This window comes from Hemibagrus wyckioides, linkage group LG02, assembly GCF_019097595.1.
Source record: "Hemibagrus wyckioides isolate EC202008001 linkage group LG02, SWU_Hwy_1.0, whole genome shotgun sequence".
In the NCBI taxonomy this organism is placed as follows: domain Eukaryota; kingdom Metazoa; phylum Chordata; class Actinopteri; order Siluriformes; family Bagridae; genus Hemibagrus; species Hemibagrus wyckioides.
In genome coordinates, this window is record NC_080711.1 from 5099474 (window position 1) to 5120626 (window position 21153).

Sequence of the window (21153 nt, forward strand, 5' to 3'; positions counted from 1 at the left end):
GAAGTAATCTGCTGGAACTTTCTCAACTTCTTACTAGACCCCTAAATGCAGATGATCTAGATGAAGTGACTAAAAGCATAGGGACTATTTTTTACCAGCACTCTAGACACTGTTGCCCCCATCCGATTAAAAAAGGTCAGAGATTAAACACCTGCACCATGGTACAATAGTCATACTCACACCCTCAAGAGAGCAACCTGTAACCTCAAGAGAAAGTGGAGAAAATCTAAATTAGAAGTTTTTAGAATTGCGTATAAAGACAGTATGTCCAGCTATAGACAGTCTCTAAAAGCTGCTAGGGCCAAGCATCTGAGCAAACTGATAACAATAAACCAGAACAATCCCAGATTCTTATTTAGTACAGTGGCTAGACTAACAAATCATCAGATATCCAGAGAGAGTGTTCCATCACAGTTTAGTAGTGAGGACTTTCTTCACTGAAAAAATTGATAGTATCAGGAACAAAATAATGGATTATAAATTGCACTACTGTTCATTCAGACTCACACTTTTGTACACAATACTTATCTCATTCTAGATTGTGTACATACCTCACATCTGTATATAAGCTTGGACAGTCACTTTCACTTTTTACATTCTATTGCACTACTTCTCATGCAAGTCACTTTATACAGTATTTATTTAACTTATTCTAGCTCTTTTCTAAAACTGTGTACATTTGTACAGACATTTCATACCTGACACCAAGACAAATTCCTAGTACTGTAAAGTTCTCTTTGCTGTACCTGGCAATAAAACTTTTTCTGATTCTGATTCTGATGTTCAACCTCTGACAGCATCCTGTGATCCAGTCCAGCCTAAAGCTCCACATCTAGAGCTACAATGCTTTACAGGTATAGGACAGGAAGAGCTGTATAAACTTGTCAGCACGGCTAAATCAGCAACGTGTTTGTTAGATCCAATTCCAACTAGATTACTAAAAGAAGTGTTACAGCTGGAGAGTCTCTTCTCAACATTATTAATCCCTCACTATATTTAGGTCACATCCCTAAACCTCTCAAATTGGCAGTCATTAAGCCTCTTCTTATGAAACGTAAATTATTAAGATCACAAAAGTCCGGACTTCTGGTAGTTCCCAGAATATCAAAGTGTACAAAAGGGGGTAGAGCGTTTTTGTATTTAGCTCCTAAACTTTGGAATAGTCTTCCTGACAGTGTTCGGGGCTCAGACACAGTCTCCCAGTTTAAAAGTAGATTAAAGACATATCTCTTTAGCCGGGCATACACATAATTCCTCCCATAACCTTGTACCCCAGTACATCTGATCAAATGCACATTATCATCTAGTGCTGCTAATATCATGAACGGCGGCTACGCTAATTCCCTTCCACCTGTTCCTTTTTCTACCCATCCCGAGGCATCTGGAGATCTGCTCACTAGGGATGATTTTGTCTAACATCTAGGACTTTTTGTTTTTTGTTTCTTATGTTCTGTAAAACTGCTTTGAGACAATGTTCATTGTTAAAATGTACAAATAAAATAAAAAAAAATTGAATTATGGTCTCTTTTCAAATAGACGGATTTGAACATTTTTCTAGAATATTTACTCAAACTCAGACACTATATACTCAAAAACAACCCGTCTTCTTGAGTGTAATAAAGCAACATTTATTGTAGTAACATTTACAAGGATTTCATTTTGTAGGGAAATATTTCCTTTAAAGAAAAAAAATGTAATCTCCGCTCATTTATACGCTTTGATTCAATTTTAATTCATCCTACCCCTCAGGTCGGTCAGGGTACATCATCTATTTAGTCAGAATTAGTCCCCTCTGTTATTTTCGTCTGATTTCTGCAATCTGAACAGTCTCTCATCTCATAGCTGGTTAATGGTGCGAGTCTGACATGGACATATCAGAGTACTGAAGTTACAGCATTCAAGTAAAACACAGCATCTATCTCTCGATCCACCCGAAACAATCTCTGTAGATTGGGTGTTCATCTTTGTTGATCGTGTTGTTGTTACAGGCCATGTCACACACACACACACAAAAAAAATCAACTTTTATTATTGATATGGGCAGTATCTGCTTACAAAGTAACAGAAACCATCATTTAGTCAAGGGAGAGGAACTGAAGGAACATGAAGAAGCTATGTTTTTGTTATTTAATTCCCTGTTTAATTTCAGATGTATATTCTACATTTAGCTTTGATACTACCGATTAGAAAAGTATAAATAACATGAAAGCCTTAACACAATATTGGGCAGGTGCTCATAATGTTGTGCCTGGTCGGTGTATGTGATGAGGTAAATATGTACGGCTTGTTTTATAAATTGAAATTCTGAATCTTTCTGCCCGGGGTGTAAAATTTTGCACTCAGCTGTAACAGTAGAGGACATAAAAAAAAGACATGCTGAGCATTAACCTTCAACTGTTACCAGACGGAAAGATTGTCACTCATTTTAGAGGCGCAATAACGTTGTGCTATAAAAGCTCAGCCTGAGGCTCATCGGTTAGGCCGCCTTTGGCCACCAGAGGGCGCCAGTATCATGCGCTCAGTCTTATGTGTTTAGAGCAGGGGTGCCCAATACGTCGATCGCGAAGGTAGTGTGGGTAGATCACATGGCATTAAAAAAATTTATATTAGCCAATCATCCATCCTCACTATGGCATTTGCAACTTAACTGACGTACAGGGCAGCCAGTCTGATCTCATTTTTTCTAACATACGGGTCACTACTTATGCGCGGTAAATCGTGCGCGCTACTAAACTCCAGCGAGCTAATTATCTAGTTAGCCTTCCAATTTATTTCTGCTAAAGAAAGGTTATAAAAATGAGTGGGAGTGCTGGACCAAGTAAAAAACCAAAAACCTATCACTTCCATCCAGAATGGGAGGAGGACGTTTTTTTCCACAATGTCATATTCGAAGTGCGTTTGTCTGATCTGCCAATCGACCATCTCTATCCCGAAGAAGGGAAATGTGGAGCGGCACTTTCGGACTGTTCATAAAAACTAGACACTGAATTCCCTCCGAAAAGCGAGCTAAGAAAGAGAAAGGTGAAGGAACTAAAATCACAGTTGTCGGGGCAGCGGTCATCTTTCTCACACCTGACCTCAAAAGCGAAGGCGGCCACCCGTTTGTATGGGCACCTCATTTAGGAACAGGGTGCACGCAAATTTGAATAATTTAATTGGTCATTCAAGAACAATGCCAAATGATAATTGGCGGATTCGGCAGTCAGAACTAAGCGAGTGCCGAGCGGGCAAGTCGAGACCGACACCGCGATATGCACAATGTCCAAACAAAAATCAGGCTACCAAAAAAGAGGGAGAGAGAGGAAAGGAAATAAAAACAAAATGAAGGAAAACAACTTCTCCCAAGTTTTTTTTTTCTCTAAGAGAGCGTGTTTTGTGATGAGAGAAACTCAAATTCAAATTTTATTTGTCACATACGAAATCATACACAGTACGACATGTAGTGAAATGCTTTTTACGACTGTCTTACATAAAAGAGGAAAGAGTAAAAAAAGAAAATGTGTGGACATGAAAGATAGGGGATAGAGTTAAGAAGTATAGGGAAAAAAAAAAAAAAAAAAAAACAACAACTTGAAAATCAAGTGTCAGATATGCATATGCAAATATATGTCTATGTATGTATATATAACAAATATAAAAATATAAAAACAAAAACAAATATATATATATATATATATATATATATATATATATATATAGTACAATATAGTATATGTATAGTATATGTGAAAAATAAAACAATATAAATAAATATATGTGTAGACTCTATAATGTACAGAAGATACAGTATATGAATATATGTAGATAAAATGGTCAACATTGAAATGGTGTTGCAAAAGAATACAGTATGTACAGTGTGCATATGTAAGATAAATATATAAATATATTGTAGATGTGTATATAAGGCAAAATATAATGTCCAGTTTAACAGGGAGTAAAGTGTCAGTGCAGTGTGCACACAAAGATGTACAGAGAAGATGTACAGTGAGAGTGTTATTGTGTGTACAGAGTAGTGCAGAGTACAAAGTAGTGCAATTTTTGCATGTGCAACAATCAGCTGAGGTAGAATGTCATGTCATGTTGTGTGGGGGTAAGTCCAGAGAGTCCAGATCCTAGGTGTACTGGTTGAGGGCCTGAATGGCCTGCGGGAAGAAGCTCCTCTTCATTCTCTCTGTGTTCGCCTTCAAGGAATGGAAACGTTTCCCTGACCTCAGCAGAGAGAAGAGTCCATTGTTGGGATGGCTGAGGTCCTTCATAATCTTCCTGGCTTTGGTCCAGCACCGCTTGCTGTATATGGTGTCCAGGTCAGGAAGCTCGGTGCGAATGGTACGCTCGGCTGAATGGTACGCACCACCCTCTGGAGAGCTTGCCTGTCCTGTTTGGTGCTGTTCCCAAACCAGGCAGTGATACTTCCCGTCAGGATGCTCTCAATGGTACAGGTGTAGAATGTCTTTAGCACCTTTGAGGGCAGTTTAAAGTCCAATGTTATGAAGCTAGCAATTAAAAATCTTAGCTTACTCTAAACTTTGAAATAACATGTAAGTTACAGTACATTACAGATTTCATGATCTTGCTCAAAATATTAAAATGAGAAACCCTCTGTTCACCGGCCCTGTCTCAGAGAGTGCAGCCGTGGGTCCATCACAACAAGGTTCTACTGCTAGTTTTTCAGCATTTTTCACTTTTGATTATTTGATTATTTTATTTATTTTGAATTAGGCAGACATGCTTTGAAAGAAGGCAAAGTGGTGATTTCAGTTATATTGTGTTTATTTATTTATATTACTGATTGAAAGAATAATAATGTTCTGGACAACGAGCATAATGTCTCTTAATAAAACACAATTCAAATAAAAAAATCATTAAGTTGTCATTTTTATCTATAAGGGGATACCTGAGGTACTTCATTTATAGCAGGGGTGTCCAATCTTATCTGCAAAGGGCCGGTGTGGGTGCGGGTTTTCATTCCAAATGAGCAGAAGCCACACCCGAGTCTGCTGAAAGCCAAGATCTACTGATTAGCCAGTTGGAATCAGGTGTAGCTTCTGCTTGGTTGGAATGAAAACCTGCAGCCACACCGGCCCTTTGCAGATAAGATTGGACACCCCTGATTTATAGTATAAAGTCACAGGGGTAGGCAAAGTCAATCCTGGGGAGCCGCTGTCCTGTAGATTTTAGTTTCAAACCTAAGACGAAGAAGAAAAAACAAAACAAAACAAAACATAAGTGTCTATAGTACTCCTGAAGACCTTGAATAGTGTGTTTAGGTGTGCTTGATTAAGTTTGGAGCTAAACTCTGTAGGACAGTGGCCTTCCAGGACCAACAATACCTATCTTGGAATAGCACAATTTATACGCAAAATTATTTCTGTGCTGCATTAACATGCATGCAATGCAAAGACTTTTTTATACCAGGGATCCAGGAGTCTCTGTGGTTTCTGCAGTTCCCTCACTGTCAAGGGGGCAATGAGAATCCCTGTCTTTTTGCATTGACAACGAAATGGGGTGAGTGAAGTGTGTGTGTGTGTGAGAGAGAGAGAGACCTTTGCACAATGCATTAATGATATCCCTGTATGGACATTTCGAAACTATTTGTTTTTATTTTATTCAACCACTTTTATTGAAAATTTAGTTTTGTTCAGCACTTTGCCTGACACTTGTTGACTTGCTGTTGCAGTTGCAATATGGGATTTTTATGAGAATCCATGATAATAGGGCTGAAACAACGAATCGATTAAATCGATAATAATCGATGATGAAAATCGTTGTCAACGAATGACCTTATCGATTATATGAGCACATCACTCCTATTTTAGCCACACTACATTGGCTCCCAGTCAAATTTCGCATTGATTATAAAATACTGTTACTAACCTATAAAGCACTAAATGGTCTCGCGCCGCAGTATTTGAGCGATCTTTTAGTCTTTTATGATCCGCCACGCCTACTCCGATCAAAGGGTGCTGGTTACTTGGTAGTACCTCAAGTAGCAAAGGCTACAGCAGGGGGCAGAGCTCTCTCTTTCAAAGCCCCAGAGTTATAGAACAGCCTTACTATTATTTTTCGGGATTCAGACACAGTCTCAATGTTTAAGTCTAGGCTGAAGACACATTTTTTTAGTCATTTAATGTTATATACATTATAATGTCATAATATTTTTTTAATGTGTAGTTTTCTTAGGTAAAGGAGCAGATCTGGAAGGTTCATGGGTATAGAGTGTTTGGTGTACTGGGATGTGTTGGATCCTCGCAAGTCGCTCAGGTTTGCTGACTGTGAAGTGGTTGGATGCTTTATGTCCCAGGAAGCCTTCATGTCTGTGACCTTCTGGCTCTCCCTTTTAGTTATGCTGTCATAGCTAGTCTTGCCGGAGTCCCTGCCTGCACTTTACACATAATTCTACATTGTCTTTAAGCATCACATGATCAGAAACTTAATATCTTTCTCTTTCTCTCTCTACCTTCTCTGTCGAGCTATACACTCCACTCCTGAGCTTCCAGTGTTTGCCAGTTTCCATTGTGACCACTGCCCTACCCCTGGTCAGAGTCTCGCCGCTTGATGGTGCCCACTGATGCTGTGGATGGATCTGTGTAGACCAGGAGACAGCCATGGACAGAGCCACTTGGGGACTTTCACACCATCACAGATTGTGACAGATGCCATTTCATCTGTCAGCCCGTGACAGCAAAGAATTAGTGTCTATAATGACCTTAGAAACTACACTGACCTAATAGTTTCTCATGGGTCATTGATTGCTGTTGTAGAAAGGACATTAATCAGCTACAGTTACATTATTTTCTGTTTAGTGTCACCCAAATCAGGATGGGTTCCCTTCTGAGCCTGGTTCCTCTCAAGGTTTCTTCCAGATTCTGGGCTTTGACGTCACGGTGTAGCACTCTACGGTCACAGCAGTGCCGAACCGCTCGAATCACCTGCAGCATGATGTCTCATGCCTGATCTTCAGTCAGACAGCCTCCCTGACTTCCAGCAAATTCATGGAGGTCTACACAGGGGCTGGGTCTCTCCAGGACCAAGACGATGCATTCTGGCATTTCAAACCACTCCAGGAGCTCAGTAAAATGACTACACTGAGGCGTTTCGGATACAATCTTCATCAACAAAGTGTGCATCTCGTCGTTAATGGAATATATTCTGTGACTCTCGTCACTTCCGTCACTCTCTGCACTTTCTGAGCCCTGAATCTCAGAGCTGGTAGATGTCGAGTGCTGCTCTGGGACAGCATTAGCGTTTTTATCAGCGACTGTGACTCTGTGCGGCTGCATAACCTCTCACATCCACTCAGGTTCTTCTCCACATCCTTGTGCTTTGATAGACAGCTACAAGACAGATGAGAAAAGTTTACATTAGTCATGACTTTACATTATTTTGCATTTGCACCATTAATAATCTTATTTACCGAAATGAGCCGTTCATTGAAGCTCCTTCTAAAGCTGTTGGGGAAGGTGATGACTGCCCTGGTGATGGCCTCACAGTATTGAAGGGCTTCATCAGGAAATTCAGCCTGGACTAAACGGCTGGCATGACACAACTTGACCATCTAAGACAGACACAGTCAATCATTCTTAATATTTATGTATATGTATAAAATTTGACCGGTCAGTAACCATGACACACAAAAGAAGAGGAATTCCAACCTGGAAGTTTGGCTGTGCCAGGCCTGAGGTCAGTGACAGTAAACCTTCTTTCGTAAACCTCCGTTCTCTCAATGACTGCTGTCAGGACCGTCAGACCAAATGGCAGACTGGTGCATATAGAAAAATGTATCAGTAGCAAGTCAGGAAAAACACAAAACACCTCCCTCTCTCTCTCTCTCTCTCTCACACACACACACACATATATATATATATATATACACACACAAACAAATACCTGTTGCATCCGATTAGGTCAAACTGGCTCCTTGTCCCCAGGTCCATTTTTGCCATGACGTAGCAGTGTACGTCAGTTCCCTGCTGGCTGCAAGACGAAAGATCAAACATGCATATGAGAAAACAGTTAAAGACATGATTACAGCATTTTCAGAAATGTGCGGTTACTGTGGTGTTTATCAATACAGATCTCCCATCTTAATAACGGCTTCTCTGTGCCCATCATCTGGGGCAGAGGAGCACAAGCGCTGTGCCAGAGGAAGACACCAGTCCCTCAGGGTCTTGTATTCACTCAGCTGCAGCAGAAATTTTTATGTTAGTCAGAATGTTTGCACAGTCATGTACAGACAGATGCTGATCCTGATGTGATAATGACTTTTGATGCCTTCTTCCTCAGTAAGCCGTAGCTCTTGAAGAGGGTTGTAGCGACCTGAGCCATTATCACTTTCTGCAAAAGAAATATCATTATGTTCCACATATCGGTCTTTCATGAAAAAATATTTGCTTTACAAAATCAAATACCACATGCACAATAACTATCACACTGACTCCATTGTGATGGCAGAACAAGTCCATCATCTTCCAAAATAAGTAAGCCTCCTTGTTGTCAGGTATTTCAGCATGTTGGAGACACTCGTGTGCTTTTTCACTGAATGAACTGAATCAGGTCCTCTTTCTGCATCGTAGTGCTGCAGCACATGTTGAAACAGTGGGATTACTACCCAGCACACATTTGACACTCCTTTCGATATGATTTAAAATATTCCTGCTTACAACTTGTGAGTGTTAAATGAGAGCAGAAAGAGGGTTTCACCTCATAAGAGGGCCAGGAAAAGCTGCAGCCATAGAATCGTCCAGGTCACCATCATCAGTTCGAGGCACGAAGCTGGGCGTATCTGGAGATAAAACCACAGTTAGGGCTACATGACTCTATGCTCATATAAATGTTATTCATTTTACCGTATTGTACTGTTTCTTGTATTAATTCTTTAAAAACTATGCCCGTACACATTTTGAGGTTTTTCTTAACTCTGTGCCTTAAACGATCACTTTTTATGTGTGTGCGTTTGTCCTACCTGCAAAGAATGCATGTGGATCAGGAAGTCGTACTTCTCCGAAGTTGTTGTTTAATATGTTCAGAAATGTTCTGTAAAACTGTGGAAAAGTGGTAGTTAGCAATATATGTGGACATTCTAGCTCATCTTCACAGCTCTCAAACAAGAAACAAAACGGAGCAGAAACAGAAAAGATAAAGAATACCGGCTTTCACCACTAGACGTCACTATGACCGCAATATTAATGAGTTTCTCTTCAGTTAGTAAATTACTCTCATTAACCGTCTACAGAGAGTCGGTGTGATGTGCTCGACTGTTCTTCGTTAGAGGAAATGTTTCAAGCCATCTTTTGTATTCCGTTACAACCGCAGTCGTGTATTAATGTTATATATCATTTAATGTTATCATATCATGTCATATCTTCTCCACATGAGTCAGTGAGCACTGTTTAAAACACCTCTAGAGCCAGTACATCATGAAGGATTAAGATTAAGAGTGCTTCCAAATTTTGCATAAGATGCCTGAACTGTAGAAAAAAATAATAATGTGCTGATTTCACTTAAAAATATAGTGCAACATTTTTTGCATACTTATTTTTAAGTATACCGCAATTAACATAAAAAAAATGACAATACAAGTTAACTTATATTAAAGATGAACTTCTATATATAATATTTTAAGATGATTATGAGTAATATTTGCGTTCAGCAAAATCAAAAAGGAGCATTTTAGCATTTTAGCATCAAGAATCACTGTTGCTTATCGTCTTCATAACAACTTTCCTTTAGATTATATATAAATAAGCATAGTATAACAGATCATGACACTCTCGGTACTTCACTGCGTTTTCCTGTAACAGCACATCCCAAAGTACTTTATTCCATTTATACCACCGCAACATGCTAATGCTAACAATATTTTTTGTTGTGGAAAGTTAAATCTTGGTTGTTCCCTCAAAAAAAAAAAAATGATATTAGCATGTCAAGACACTACTAAGACCTCTGCCTGGATTTAACAAAAATGTACTGACAGTTACGAAGCACTTCACCATTATTATCACCGAGAATATACGTTTTATACATCTAGCTGTTATAGAAATGATAATGTATTAGAGCTGGCGTGTTAATAAAAAACTTGCAGTGAATACTATTGTCAGAGCTGCTGTTACAGAAAGGGAATCAGCATCTTTTGAGCAATCAGAATCAAGCATCTAACAGTTCCATCATTGGCTATGTCTTAAAGCCTCAGCTATACTCCAGGAGCGAGTACGTCACCCTCTGTATTTTTTTTGCACTAGCAGGAAGGGCACCTGACACACCTCCAGATACGCTGGTGGGAGCCATGAACAAAGAATATGACATCATCCTGGAAATGCGCAGTCCAGCTGGTCAGACTCAGAGGGACAGAGAACTGAGATAAGGCCAGATCCCAGTTATGATTAGTCCACCAATCGTGTGAGGTGATGACAGGGCTTAAGTAACAGCATCAAATCTGCTGTGTCTTAATGATACTCAGGAAATGAGAATGGAGCCACGGTTTCTAAACATGCTGCTCAAATTAAACCTTTAGTACGTAATTGATGGAGAATATATATGAGATGTTTCTGGTAGAAATGCGTCACTTCAAGCCACCGACAGATGACTGTTCTGTTATGCGAGCCATCTCTGTGACTACACAAGTCAACATATGGATGGTAGCAGTATTTGTGGTCTGTATTGGGCCACATGAAATAAACCTGTCATTGATTGTTTTCCTATAAAAGCATGCCTCAGTTTATTTTCTCCTGATAAACTCATCAAGCTTTATGTGATGAATCAAATGTTTGAGCAGAGAGATCTAAAACTTTTCATTGTTGTAACCCTTTAGGACTGAAGGGTTCTCTGTTAGATGCCGTATGAACATATCGTTAAACTATAAAGTATGTACATGCTTCTAGAATTTTCCAAGTCTGAACACGGTAAAGAATGTCTGCAATGTTATGAAATAACATAGCTTGAAATTTTAAATTCTTCCTAACAAGATTTCAATCCACTTCCACTTTTTTCCCCAGACCCCAAGGATGCCCAGAATGTCCTTTTAGAAAACCTTTTCTCCATGAATTTCCAGCTAATAAATGTGTGTTAGCAATTACAGCAAGAACATTGTAGACCATCAGGGGTCACTGACTAGACCAGACCGTGAAGACCAGCACTAAATGAGCTGCAACATCTAATTACAATAATTGACTCATTATGATTATTGATTAAATGATTCTTAAAAAACAAAACAGGTGTAGCTCTCTGATATTAGTGTTTGCGAATACACAAATCTCATACATCTCATCAGGTAAACTCACCTCTGGATGGACAGCGGTTTCTGGAAATAGCAGGGATCCAATCAGTAAGAGGCTTTACTTGTCCAGCGTTGCCAGATTGGAAACAAATCCCTCACAGCACTTTTCTAGGAAAAAACCTAGGTATCTTCAGTAGGTTTACTGTATATTGTGTATAATACCAGACCAATCTTCTAATTAAGCAGTTTCATTAGCACATTGGCAATTGGGGAAATATCACACCTTTAAAATAATTAAAGGTATATAATTGAACCTGCTCGCCACGGTGCCACCCTCAAGGTTATACCTTTATTATGTATCTATGACTTAAATTGTGCATTTAAAGCTTAACTCATTGCAGGACAATTATATAGCCTACATCACTTTTAAAGGTACACTATAGCCACGTCAACAGGTGGATGGACATTTATAAACGACAGAAAAAATATACCCATGATTTTAGGTCAATTTCAGTGAAGGGAAGAAGCATAGCCTAATAGCAAAATAATGAAAGATGCATGTCGTGTTTAAAGTGTTTAAAGCTTTAGTCTAAAAACTAATAAAATGCCCAAGTTCTATACGTTCTATACCTTAAAATGATTACATTATATCTACATTTTCAGGTGAAACTAAACGTACAAAAGATAAGGACTCCGCCACGATGGCAAGTGAAGGTATAATTTAGTACTCTTTCTTTCTGAGAGTGCATGAGTTAAAGGTAACACGTTATACTTTTCCTTTTCGCTGGGGTTGTACTATAAAGGGTGGATGTATTGTGTTTTGCACAAAATACGTCTCTTTTATCTATAAAAGTGCATGTGGTCCAAATATGAAAGGAAACTTACAGTTTGGTGCGTTCATTTATGGGCGTGTGTGTGGCTACCAGTTTGGCACGCACCAAATCTGGCAACCCTGCGAACTAAACCGCATCCATCCCTCCCACCGTTTTCCCCCAGGGGGGCTAATGCGCATCTGCCCCTTTAAGAGGTCGCGGGTCCGGTGCAGCGGGGATTTTTCCTTTTCTCCGCGGCCACGAAGCGCGATGAGGAGCAGCGCTGAGGCGAAGCCATGCGCGCCGGGACCGCCTGCCTGCTGCGACTCACCGCGCTCTGCATCATCCTGCTCTCCCACGCAGCAGCAGCTTACTTCGGGTCAGAAGCTTGTTCTTTATGTTTATTCTCTGTCCAGTGAAACCCAGGATACCCCTTTATTTATTTTGCTGCTTGGGAAGTTTGGGGAGTTTTCAAAGGAGAACTCGTGTTTGTGATTGGTTCTAAAAGAAAAAATAATAATAATAAAATAAAATAAAAGAATAATGTGATGTTTGTATGACAGATTTGTTCAGTACAGTAATCTATATATATATATATGGATCTTTTTTGGCAATGTTTAGAAGCTGGTCGCGATGAGTAACGATGGTTCTGTTGTGCGCAATTACGCGAGGCTTTGCTTATGTTTCGTTATAAATCCTCTAGAAAACCCTGTAGAAAAATCAAAGTGTTTTATAAAGTTTTTCAAAATTATGAATATGATGATGATGATGATTATTATTATTATTATTATTATTATTATTATTATTATTATTATTATTACTCCACCCTGAGTTACTTTGCACCTCGTGATGACCTTCGCAGTACTTTAAAACGTATAAAACTGCAATTTTTGGGGAAATAATTTATGCTAAATAGGCTGTTGTCATACTTATGTAAGGAGCCCTTAAACCACAACTTGGTGAAACTGAAGAAACATATGTCGTTATGAAATGATGTCGTTACTTTTTAAGTTATGAACATTAGAATGTTACACTTAGACGATACTGGAATATATTTGTCAGATGAGACACCGCAGCTACATAGAGAGTCTTTACATTTTCTGAATGCATAGTATGACACAGTAAACACGTAACTATAGGCTTAGTGTCTATTCAAATGCACGTATTCAAATGGAAGTTGCATTCAAAGCACGCGCGGTGATAAACTTGTTGGTAAAGCATGCAAATAGCTGACAGACTGAAGCCTATTGGGCTTCAGTGACTGTAAAAAGTGTTCTGTTGTACTACAGACGTTAAAGTTGTTAAAGCTGAAGTATGACCTTTACAAAATATCTGGAGTCATAGATTAATAATGATAATAATGGCTTTGCATTAAAGTTTTAAGTAGATTGTAACTGATTTTCTAGGCTCACGGGCCAGGAGCCCTTGGCTTTTTTGTCGAGCCCCTACAGCGGCGACTCCGCAGGTGGAAAAGCGCACGTGAAGCAGTGCGAGCAGATGACACTGACGCGGCGCCAGAAGCGCGCGTGCCGCCGCGAGCCGGGCCTGGCGGAGACGCTGCGCGAGTCGGTGCGCCTCAGCCTGATGGAGTGCCGCTACCAGTTCCGCAATGAGCGCTGGAACTGCAGCATGGACGGCAGGGGAAGCCTCCTGAAGCGAGGTAGGGCTTTAAAGAGGTGGATCATACTGGAAATGAAACTAAAATGAAGGAATCAGGAGGCGCTCTGTACTGCATGCGTTAACTCAGTGCCCATCACCCCTGAGCCTGAGTTCATGACCAGTTTATAACCTGTATCATTAACCGGATGGAATATGTCTTTCTTTAGTTTAGTTTGACCCTAAAAAGTAATTTCAGGTCAATCATATACCTTAAATCATGTTAAAGGTACATTATATTCATATCTCCAGATGGATGTAGCTCTTTAAAAGACAGATTGTAAGTATTTACTCTGAAAACGGTACAATTATATACCATACTTGATTTCCAGTTAAAAGATACGCATTCAGTGTACAGAAGTTATGAATCAAAAGTTAAAAGGCAAGGAAAGATAGTACTGTTTCACCATGGGTGCATCGTTTGTAGTATTTGTAGCATCGATTTGTATGTATTTGCATTTATTACCTGGAAGGTGCACAAGCTGTGCCTTTAATTAGCTTTTAAAGTAAAGCTTCAAAGTACATCAGGTGCACATAAAGGTACCACTTGTTCTTTTACGAAGTTCACAGAGAGCGAAACCTGGAGTGTCAGCTGATACCATCCGAAAAGTTTACAATTCTGTAAAGCACCTCAACTCTCTATAAATTATAATATAGTCAATCCTAATAAAAGGATTGATTTTATTATAAATCAAGGATAGTCTTTTTATTATAAATCAAGGATAGTCTTTATCCTGTATGAAAATGTTTCCAGGTCAAAAATACATTTCTTTTCCAAATCCAGTTACAATCTTTTCCAAAACCATTTGGAACGAGAGACGTTTCCTTGTTTATACAGCAACAATGACAAGGAAATGGTCAAGTTTGGTACTGTTGTTCCTGGAGAGTGCAGATTAGGTGAAGATTTATTTTTGCAGTAATTAAAAAAAAAATAACTTTAGGAATGACCTAAATCGATGTAATCCCACCCGAGTTGTCATTTCCCTGTACGTTCAACAAGAATGTTGTTACTATACTGTTACAAAGCATGTCCGTTTATTTTCTACTTCAACACTTAATCCAGCTCATTACATTATCACAAAAATCTTTCATTATCACTGTGTGCAGGATTTAAAGATCTGTATGGGAAATGAAGACCACATACATCTCCAAAGAAATGAGTCTTTGTTCCTGGAAGATGATTTTATTGTCAGATATGACTCATATACTTTTCAGTCTGTTGATTTTGGATTAGCAAGCTGCCGTGTTTGATATGTGTGAAGTATAAAAGGCATGCTGAGTTCTACAAAGCATGCTGAGTTGATCTGTTGTGGACTTGTTAGCTTTGGCGCATGTAACATCATGTAACATCAACCCCCGAGTAAAGCCTTCAGTGTTCAGTGATGGCTTTGGTAAACAGCAGTGGTGTGAAATCTGTAAAGCTGTGATCCCATTATAGGGCTGAATTCACACCTACACACTGCTCGCATCAAGCGTTCGTTTGTGTCTCGTATAAACACTGGTGTGAATTCAACAATGGGTACTTTCTTTGTGTGGTTGGACTTTTACCATAGCAGAGCTTCAAAGAGTGAAGTGTGGGCCAAAGCAACAATGTAGAAAATCTCCCTAGACCATAATAAGGTATCTTATAACACAATAATGTGACCAACATACTGGTGTGTTTATTAAATGTGTTATTAACAATTACAGAACATTTTTCCATCACTGATTTTTATAAATGATAGCCAAGTCCACCCTTCATTTCTACAATCTGAATGTAGGGCACACACACACACATATATAAAGCCTCTTTATTTTGTAAACTATTAATTATTTTCTATATAAATATTGTATATAGTGTTGTTGTGGTGCTGTGTACATATTACATAAAACTGTTAACAATAATATGTACAAAGTCCAGCTTGTGATGCAGACCTCTAACATGCTTAACAGCTGCTTGAACTCTGGTCGGCTTCAAAATCCTGATGTTTCTAGGGGGAATATCTTTAAAGCGTTAACATTTTAAAAAGCTGGCTATTTTAAGGAGGACGTGTGTGTAAAACGCTGGTCACCGGGATGGGAATGTGAGATCCATCTGCAGGTCCGCATGGTAATTACGGGCTCTAGGGGAAATGTGGCGGGGCCTTTTGCGAGGCCTGTTTTGCTATTTTTAACTACAGTGAGAGCACCCGGTTCCGTAAGGAAAAGGGTGGCGGACTTTCATCTGAGGAAAGAAAAAATATCGTAGTCAAAATAGCAATTAATTGGATCAAAATACAGCCATAAGGTCGGCTCTGGGCTCACCAAATAACTCAGTTAAAAAGTCAAAATAGATGAAAAGTCCATACTTCTATTTGACTAGATAGATAGATAGATAGATAGATAGATAGATAGATAGATAGATAGATAGATAGATAGATAGATAGATAGATAGATAGATAGATAGATAGATAGATAGATAGATAGATCCATTAAAATCCATCCAAGTAAAACCATATTTCATAACATCTGACCAATATGTAGTTACTGTGTTCAGTTGACCAGACAAATTGAAGTCAACTGATGAAAATAACTCTCTCAACAGCTTTCAAAGAAACAGCCTTTCTCCTGGCAGTGTCCTCAGCAGCTCTGTCACACACTCTGGCCAAAGCATGCAGTTCGGGCCGTATGGAGCGCTGCACATGTGACGATACTCCAGGTCTGCAACAGCGTGAAGCATGGCAGTGGGGAGTGTGTGGAGACAACCTGAAGTACAGCACCAGGTTCCTCAAGAAGTTCTTGGGCCAGAAACGGGTTAGCAAGGACCTGCGGGCTCAGGTCGACGCACATAATATAAACGCCGGCATCAGGGTGAGTGACACAACTGCTTTTGGATGTCCCTGAGGCAGATATGTAATTAGGGAGACGTAACTCTAGAGATGGTTTTATTGTTTATTTTATATATATTTGTTGGTACTTTAAGTAACAAAGTGATTTAGATGTACAGTAGCTCTTTCTGACATTGTGATAGTGCTCTGTTGTGGCTAAATTGTCATCCTTACAATTAATTACAAAAATGTATTTTAAATTCAATTATATCACTTTGAATTGATCTGATGGTCATAAGGTGATTCTGACATTAGTTCCAGCTTTAATTCAAATGTGTCAAAGTTTCTATATTATATAACTCATTCACAGGGACTTCATCATCAGCATAATCCCGGGCTAATAATAGTTGAAATGATGAAGAACTATTTATTAAACATTTATGGAAGGATTCTTCTGCACTTTGTAAAGTTCTGTAAGTTTTCAGGAGAAGCTGATGAGGGAACTGAAGTTCATCGCTACTATAACATAAGCGATATCAGGAATCTGTTGAAGTTCCACAGCATTAAATGTAACTATAAAGGATTAAAAGCATCATGTTTATTGATAAACAGCACACTGATTGTTTTATTCATTACTTATTACACTGTTCTTGTCTCAAAAGTGTCAAAATTCTTGTCTAATTCTGGATAAAGAGAAGTTGGTGATTTCTAATTAACTAATCCAGTTAACTGCATTAGAATCTATATACAGAGTTAGGGTTTGTGGTAATGGTTGTCACTGTCACTACTGAAGTCCTCACACTCACAGCCCAGGGCTAAGAATTTCTATAAGGCGAATTTCTCTCCAGCTTTCCCTCTCATAGATAAGTCTCTTTCTTGATTGGTGGGATGCGACCCTCCTTGACAGCTCACAGTTTTCGCCTGAGGTGAGGCAGATAGATAGGCAGTTACTGTTTGGCCCTCTGGAGCCAGGTGTTGCTTCCTCTGGCCTAGGCTTGCTGTGAGGGCCCTCTGAAAATTAGAGGGTTGCCATCTAGATGATTATACTGTGAAGAAGCCTGTATAATATATGACCAATTTTTTCCTGCATGCCATATGTCTTTTACGTGGCCACACTGGAGATGTCCATAAATTCTTACAGGAGATAAGCAGCCTCAGGGCCTCAAGAGAGAAAGAGTGACACCATGAGAGAAGATAACCTTTATCAATCTCAGATTTCCCTGAGTTAACACTCAGACCCAAAAACAAACTGGTTGCCTAAAAGCTTGTTGTCCTACCCTCCCATCTCATCCTCCCTCTTCTCCCCTCCCCTCTGTTGCTCTTTCTATCTATCCATCTCGCTGTATCTCTAAGAGAGTGAGTGAGAGATGGGACAGAGGAGAAAACATGGGCCTCAGGGGACTTCATACCTGTGCTAGGTGGAATCATGTGTAGCCCCCTCTCTCTTCACATATTGCCCCTGGGTCTCACCCTCTGACCCAGTGGAGATTTGACCTCTCCCTGCCCTTTTGTCTCATTCTTTGGGAAACTCTTGACCATATATTGGTGATTTATCAGTCCATCCGATGTGAGAAGAGGTAGCTCTTGTAGCCCATGCTTTTCTTTTAGATGAGAAGGACAGAAAGGATGGAAAGAAAACTTTTTTTTTTTTTTTTTTTTACTAATTTTAATTGGGTATAAAAAAAGACACTGTGAAGTTCTACAGTGTCTTGTCAGCCCATCCAGATTGAGAGAATGGGAAAGAGGAGGTGAAATGCTTCATGACCAATAGCTCAGGGCTTAGCAGTCCCACAACATCCCAGAATACACACACAGACTCATAAAACACCTACACAAACCTAGATATGGCCTGCAGGAAAATAACTCTGTCACATAAGAAGCCAAGATAGGATCTTTACTAATGAATCAGTCTCATCTGTCTGTCAGGTTTTTTTTCTGTATTTCCTCGTATCACTCAAATGCTAATTTATGTTCTGTATTTTTTACAGGCTGTAAAGAATGGGCTGGTGACAACCTGCAAGTGTCATGGCGTCTCCGGCTCATGTGCAGTTCGCACTTGCTGGAAGCAGCTCTCGCCGTTTTACGTGACAGGCCAGCTGCTAAAGTATCGCTATGACACGGCCATGCGTGTCCTCAGCGTCACCAACGCAGCTACCGGTGACACCGAGCTGGCCGGGCCGGCACGGCGAGGTGACATGGCTCCTCGGCCTCACCCCTCCGAGCTGGTGTTCCTAGAAGACTCGCCTAGCTTCTGCCGCCCGTCTCGGTACTCGCCCGGAACTGCCGGTCGCACGTGTGCCAAGGACACGAGCTGCAGCAGCCTTTGCTGTGGACGTGGCTATAACACAGCGCTACGCCTCGTCACACTGTCCTGCAACTGCCAGGTACGGTGGTGCTGCCACGTCGAGTGCCAGACCTGTGTCCGCGAAGAGGAGGTATACACGTGTAAGAAGCATTGAGAGAAACAGAAAGAGAGGCACCAGAGGCTCAATATTCCTCTCAGACATGTGAGGGCAAAGATGGACAAGACCCCCCGAGGCATAGCTGTCCGAAATAGGAGTTGTGCTCCTGCTGTCATGGAAGAAAAAGGAACATTGTGGGAATTCCACCATTTTCACCCCCGGAGGTTGCTTCAAGCAAGAAAAGAGCCACTGATGGAGGTCTTAACAAGACTGATCTCCTCCTGCTCTTCTTTTTAAATGCACTGAAATTTAAATTTAGGTTTCTGAGAGATCCATCATGGGGAGATGCCATGAATCAATTTAGACGACTCAACTGGAGCGGATCTGGAAGATATGCCAAACTTTATGAGACGATTGATCCATTCAGTCATTTACTTGTCTGTCTATCTGTATGTCTGCCTGTCTGCCTTACTGCCTGCGTAAAACATACACCGAAAATTCGAAAGGGTCAAATATTATGCTGATATTATGAAGCACTTAAATTTGTCATGTGATTATTATGTTGTGTTGTGTTGGGTAAAAAGAAATTGTATCTGAAAGTTAATTAAAATAGATTTCGATGACACAAATGCACAACACAAGTGCAAGGTAAAATCACCAGGAACACCAGAAGCTGGAAAGCTGACAGAATTATGCAACATATCATATTGTATCACATATCGTCATTTGGCACAACCCAATATTACATTATTCTTGTTCTTAAGTGTTCAGAAATCCTATAATAAGCATCCCGAAACACTAGTGTGTGGTCAAGATTTCCAACAGCTGCGTAAGATTTGTGAAACATCTGCTCGCTTATTGTAGTGTCTTTATACTGCACTTTGCCATCAAGGACAAATCAGGACCTCATTCCCAGAACAAAGATCACCCCCATCATGTTCCCTTCATAAACCCTACGTCTGCGTCATCTGAGGCTCTTTCATGTCTGCGAAGTCTTTGAAAAGGCTCATTCCACCCCCCCTTATTATTTTCTCTATTACCAATCAGTGGAAATAACAGCTCTTAATCTCTCAAAGCGCTGCGTTTCAGTTGGTCTGAAGGTCACACACGGGCAAGTCTTAAGACACGCAGCCTTAATGGCTGTAATGTAAACCCACAGTAGAGCTGAAGTGGTGCTGCATGAGACTGGACGTTCACAGAGTTTTACTTCTTAGCATGAACTTACGGTAGAACGTAGAAACTCATGCAGTTACGTGCGGTTAAATATTATCAAACGGAAAGCTGGAATCTGTGAGGGAATATGTGCCTACTTGTGCAATATGTGTGTGTGTGTGTGTTATGGGTATGTGTGTGGGTGTGGGTGTGAGTTGACAGGAAGAGAGCTTCAGTAAAATTGGCTACATCAATCAAGCCGAGGAAGTTCCAAGTTTCTAGTGTCACGTTTAGTGAACTGACTGAAGGACAGGATATTTATATATGGTTTCAATCTTGAATCATTTGCAAACATGCTTTAATGAATTTCTCTTTATTAAAGCATAAAGCATGTATAGTCCAGTCGACGTTTTATTTTCTTCATGTATTATCCACACTCATGCCAAACCAAACCAATCCCAAGAAGATAAGAAAAATCAGCCACTTGTTTAATCTTAACCATATTTTCTGTAAATATGTGACCTGAGAGATGCAGTATGAGCATTCTGAGCATATCTTTCAATGAGATTATGTTTAAATGGCGTTAGACTGATACACCCATTGAGGGAACAGATGCAAATTTCTCCAAACCATTGCGGAAGCAGAGAAAAGACAAATCAAATCGCTCTCTTATCCATGTGTGTGTGTGTGTGTGTGTGTGTCTGTGTGCTGAAAAGTGAAATGCATACAGTGTTTATATAATCATGAGTTGAGTAGCTGTAGGTTTACGGTTTTATCAGTATAATATTTTACATTGCATAAGGCACATTTTCTCCTGGGGGCCTTTTTTTTCTACCTCACATGCTTTTTGGGGAAATTGAATATTTAAAAAGAAAAACTTATATTCAGATCTGAGTAGATATTTAAAACAAGAGCTTTTTTATTATTGTTATTATTATTATCCTAATATGCAACACCTTTCAACTAGTATATAGTCTTTAAAAAAACATTCTATGACCAAGATCTTTATTTAAAAATGATAATAATTACATTGTAAAAGGATGTTAACCTGTGTATAGACATACATATATATATATATATATATATATATATATATATATATATATATATATATATATATATATATATATATA

General features: G+C 39.6%; 1 protein-coding gene and 1 long non-coding RNA gene across 3 annotated transcripts; one reads left to right on the top strand and one right to left on the bottom strand.

Annotated features, from left to right (window-relative positions):
- Positions 1-5130: 5130 nt before the first annotated feature.
- Positions 5131-12253, bottom strand: LOC131342219 (uncharacterized). Of its 2 annotated transcripts, XR_009203002.1 has the most exons (10): positions 12098-12253; positions 11277-11380; positions 8963-9041; positions 8701-8782; positions 8436-8575; positions 8263-8334; positions 7888-8182; positions 7653-7759; positions 7415-7555; positions 5131-7334 (listed from the first exon to the last, which is right to left on the bottom strand). It is a non-coding gene; the product is annotated as an uncharacterized LOC131342219 (long non-coding RNA). The 2 variants fall into 2 exon arrangements; XR_009203000.1 differs by having other exon boundaries at positions 7888-8334.
- A 10-nt stretch (positions 12254-12263) lies between these two features.
- On the top strand, positions 12264-20423 carry wnt9b (wingless-type MMTV integration site family, member 9B). The gene is made up of 4 exons (XM_058372886.1): positions 12264-12403; positions 13431-13684; positions 16244-16509; positions 18455-20423. The coding sequence occupies exons 1-4, from the start codon at positions 12321-12323 to the stop codon at positions 18923-18925; spliced, it is 1074 nt and encodes a 357-aa protein (XP_058228869.1). The 5' UTR covers positions 12264-12320; the 3' UTR covers positions 18926-20423.
- The last annotated feature ends 730 nt before the right edge of the window (positions 20424-21153 follow it).

Bases quoted from the DNA above. Each gene is read 5' to 3' on its own strand.
- wnt9b (XM_058372886.1), top strand. From the start codon at position 12,321: ATGCGCGCCGGGACCGCCTGCCTGCTGCGACTCACCGCGCTCTGCATC. The intron at 12,404-13,430 runs GTCAGAAGCTTG...CTGATTTTCTAG, and splicing joins GCAGCAGCAGCTTACTTCGG to GCTCACGGGCCAGGAGCCCT. The intron at 13,685-16,243 runs GTAGGGCTTTAA...CTCTCTCAACAG, and splicing joins GGGAAGCCTCCTGAAGCGAG to CTTTCAAAGAAACAGCCTTT.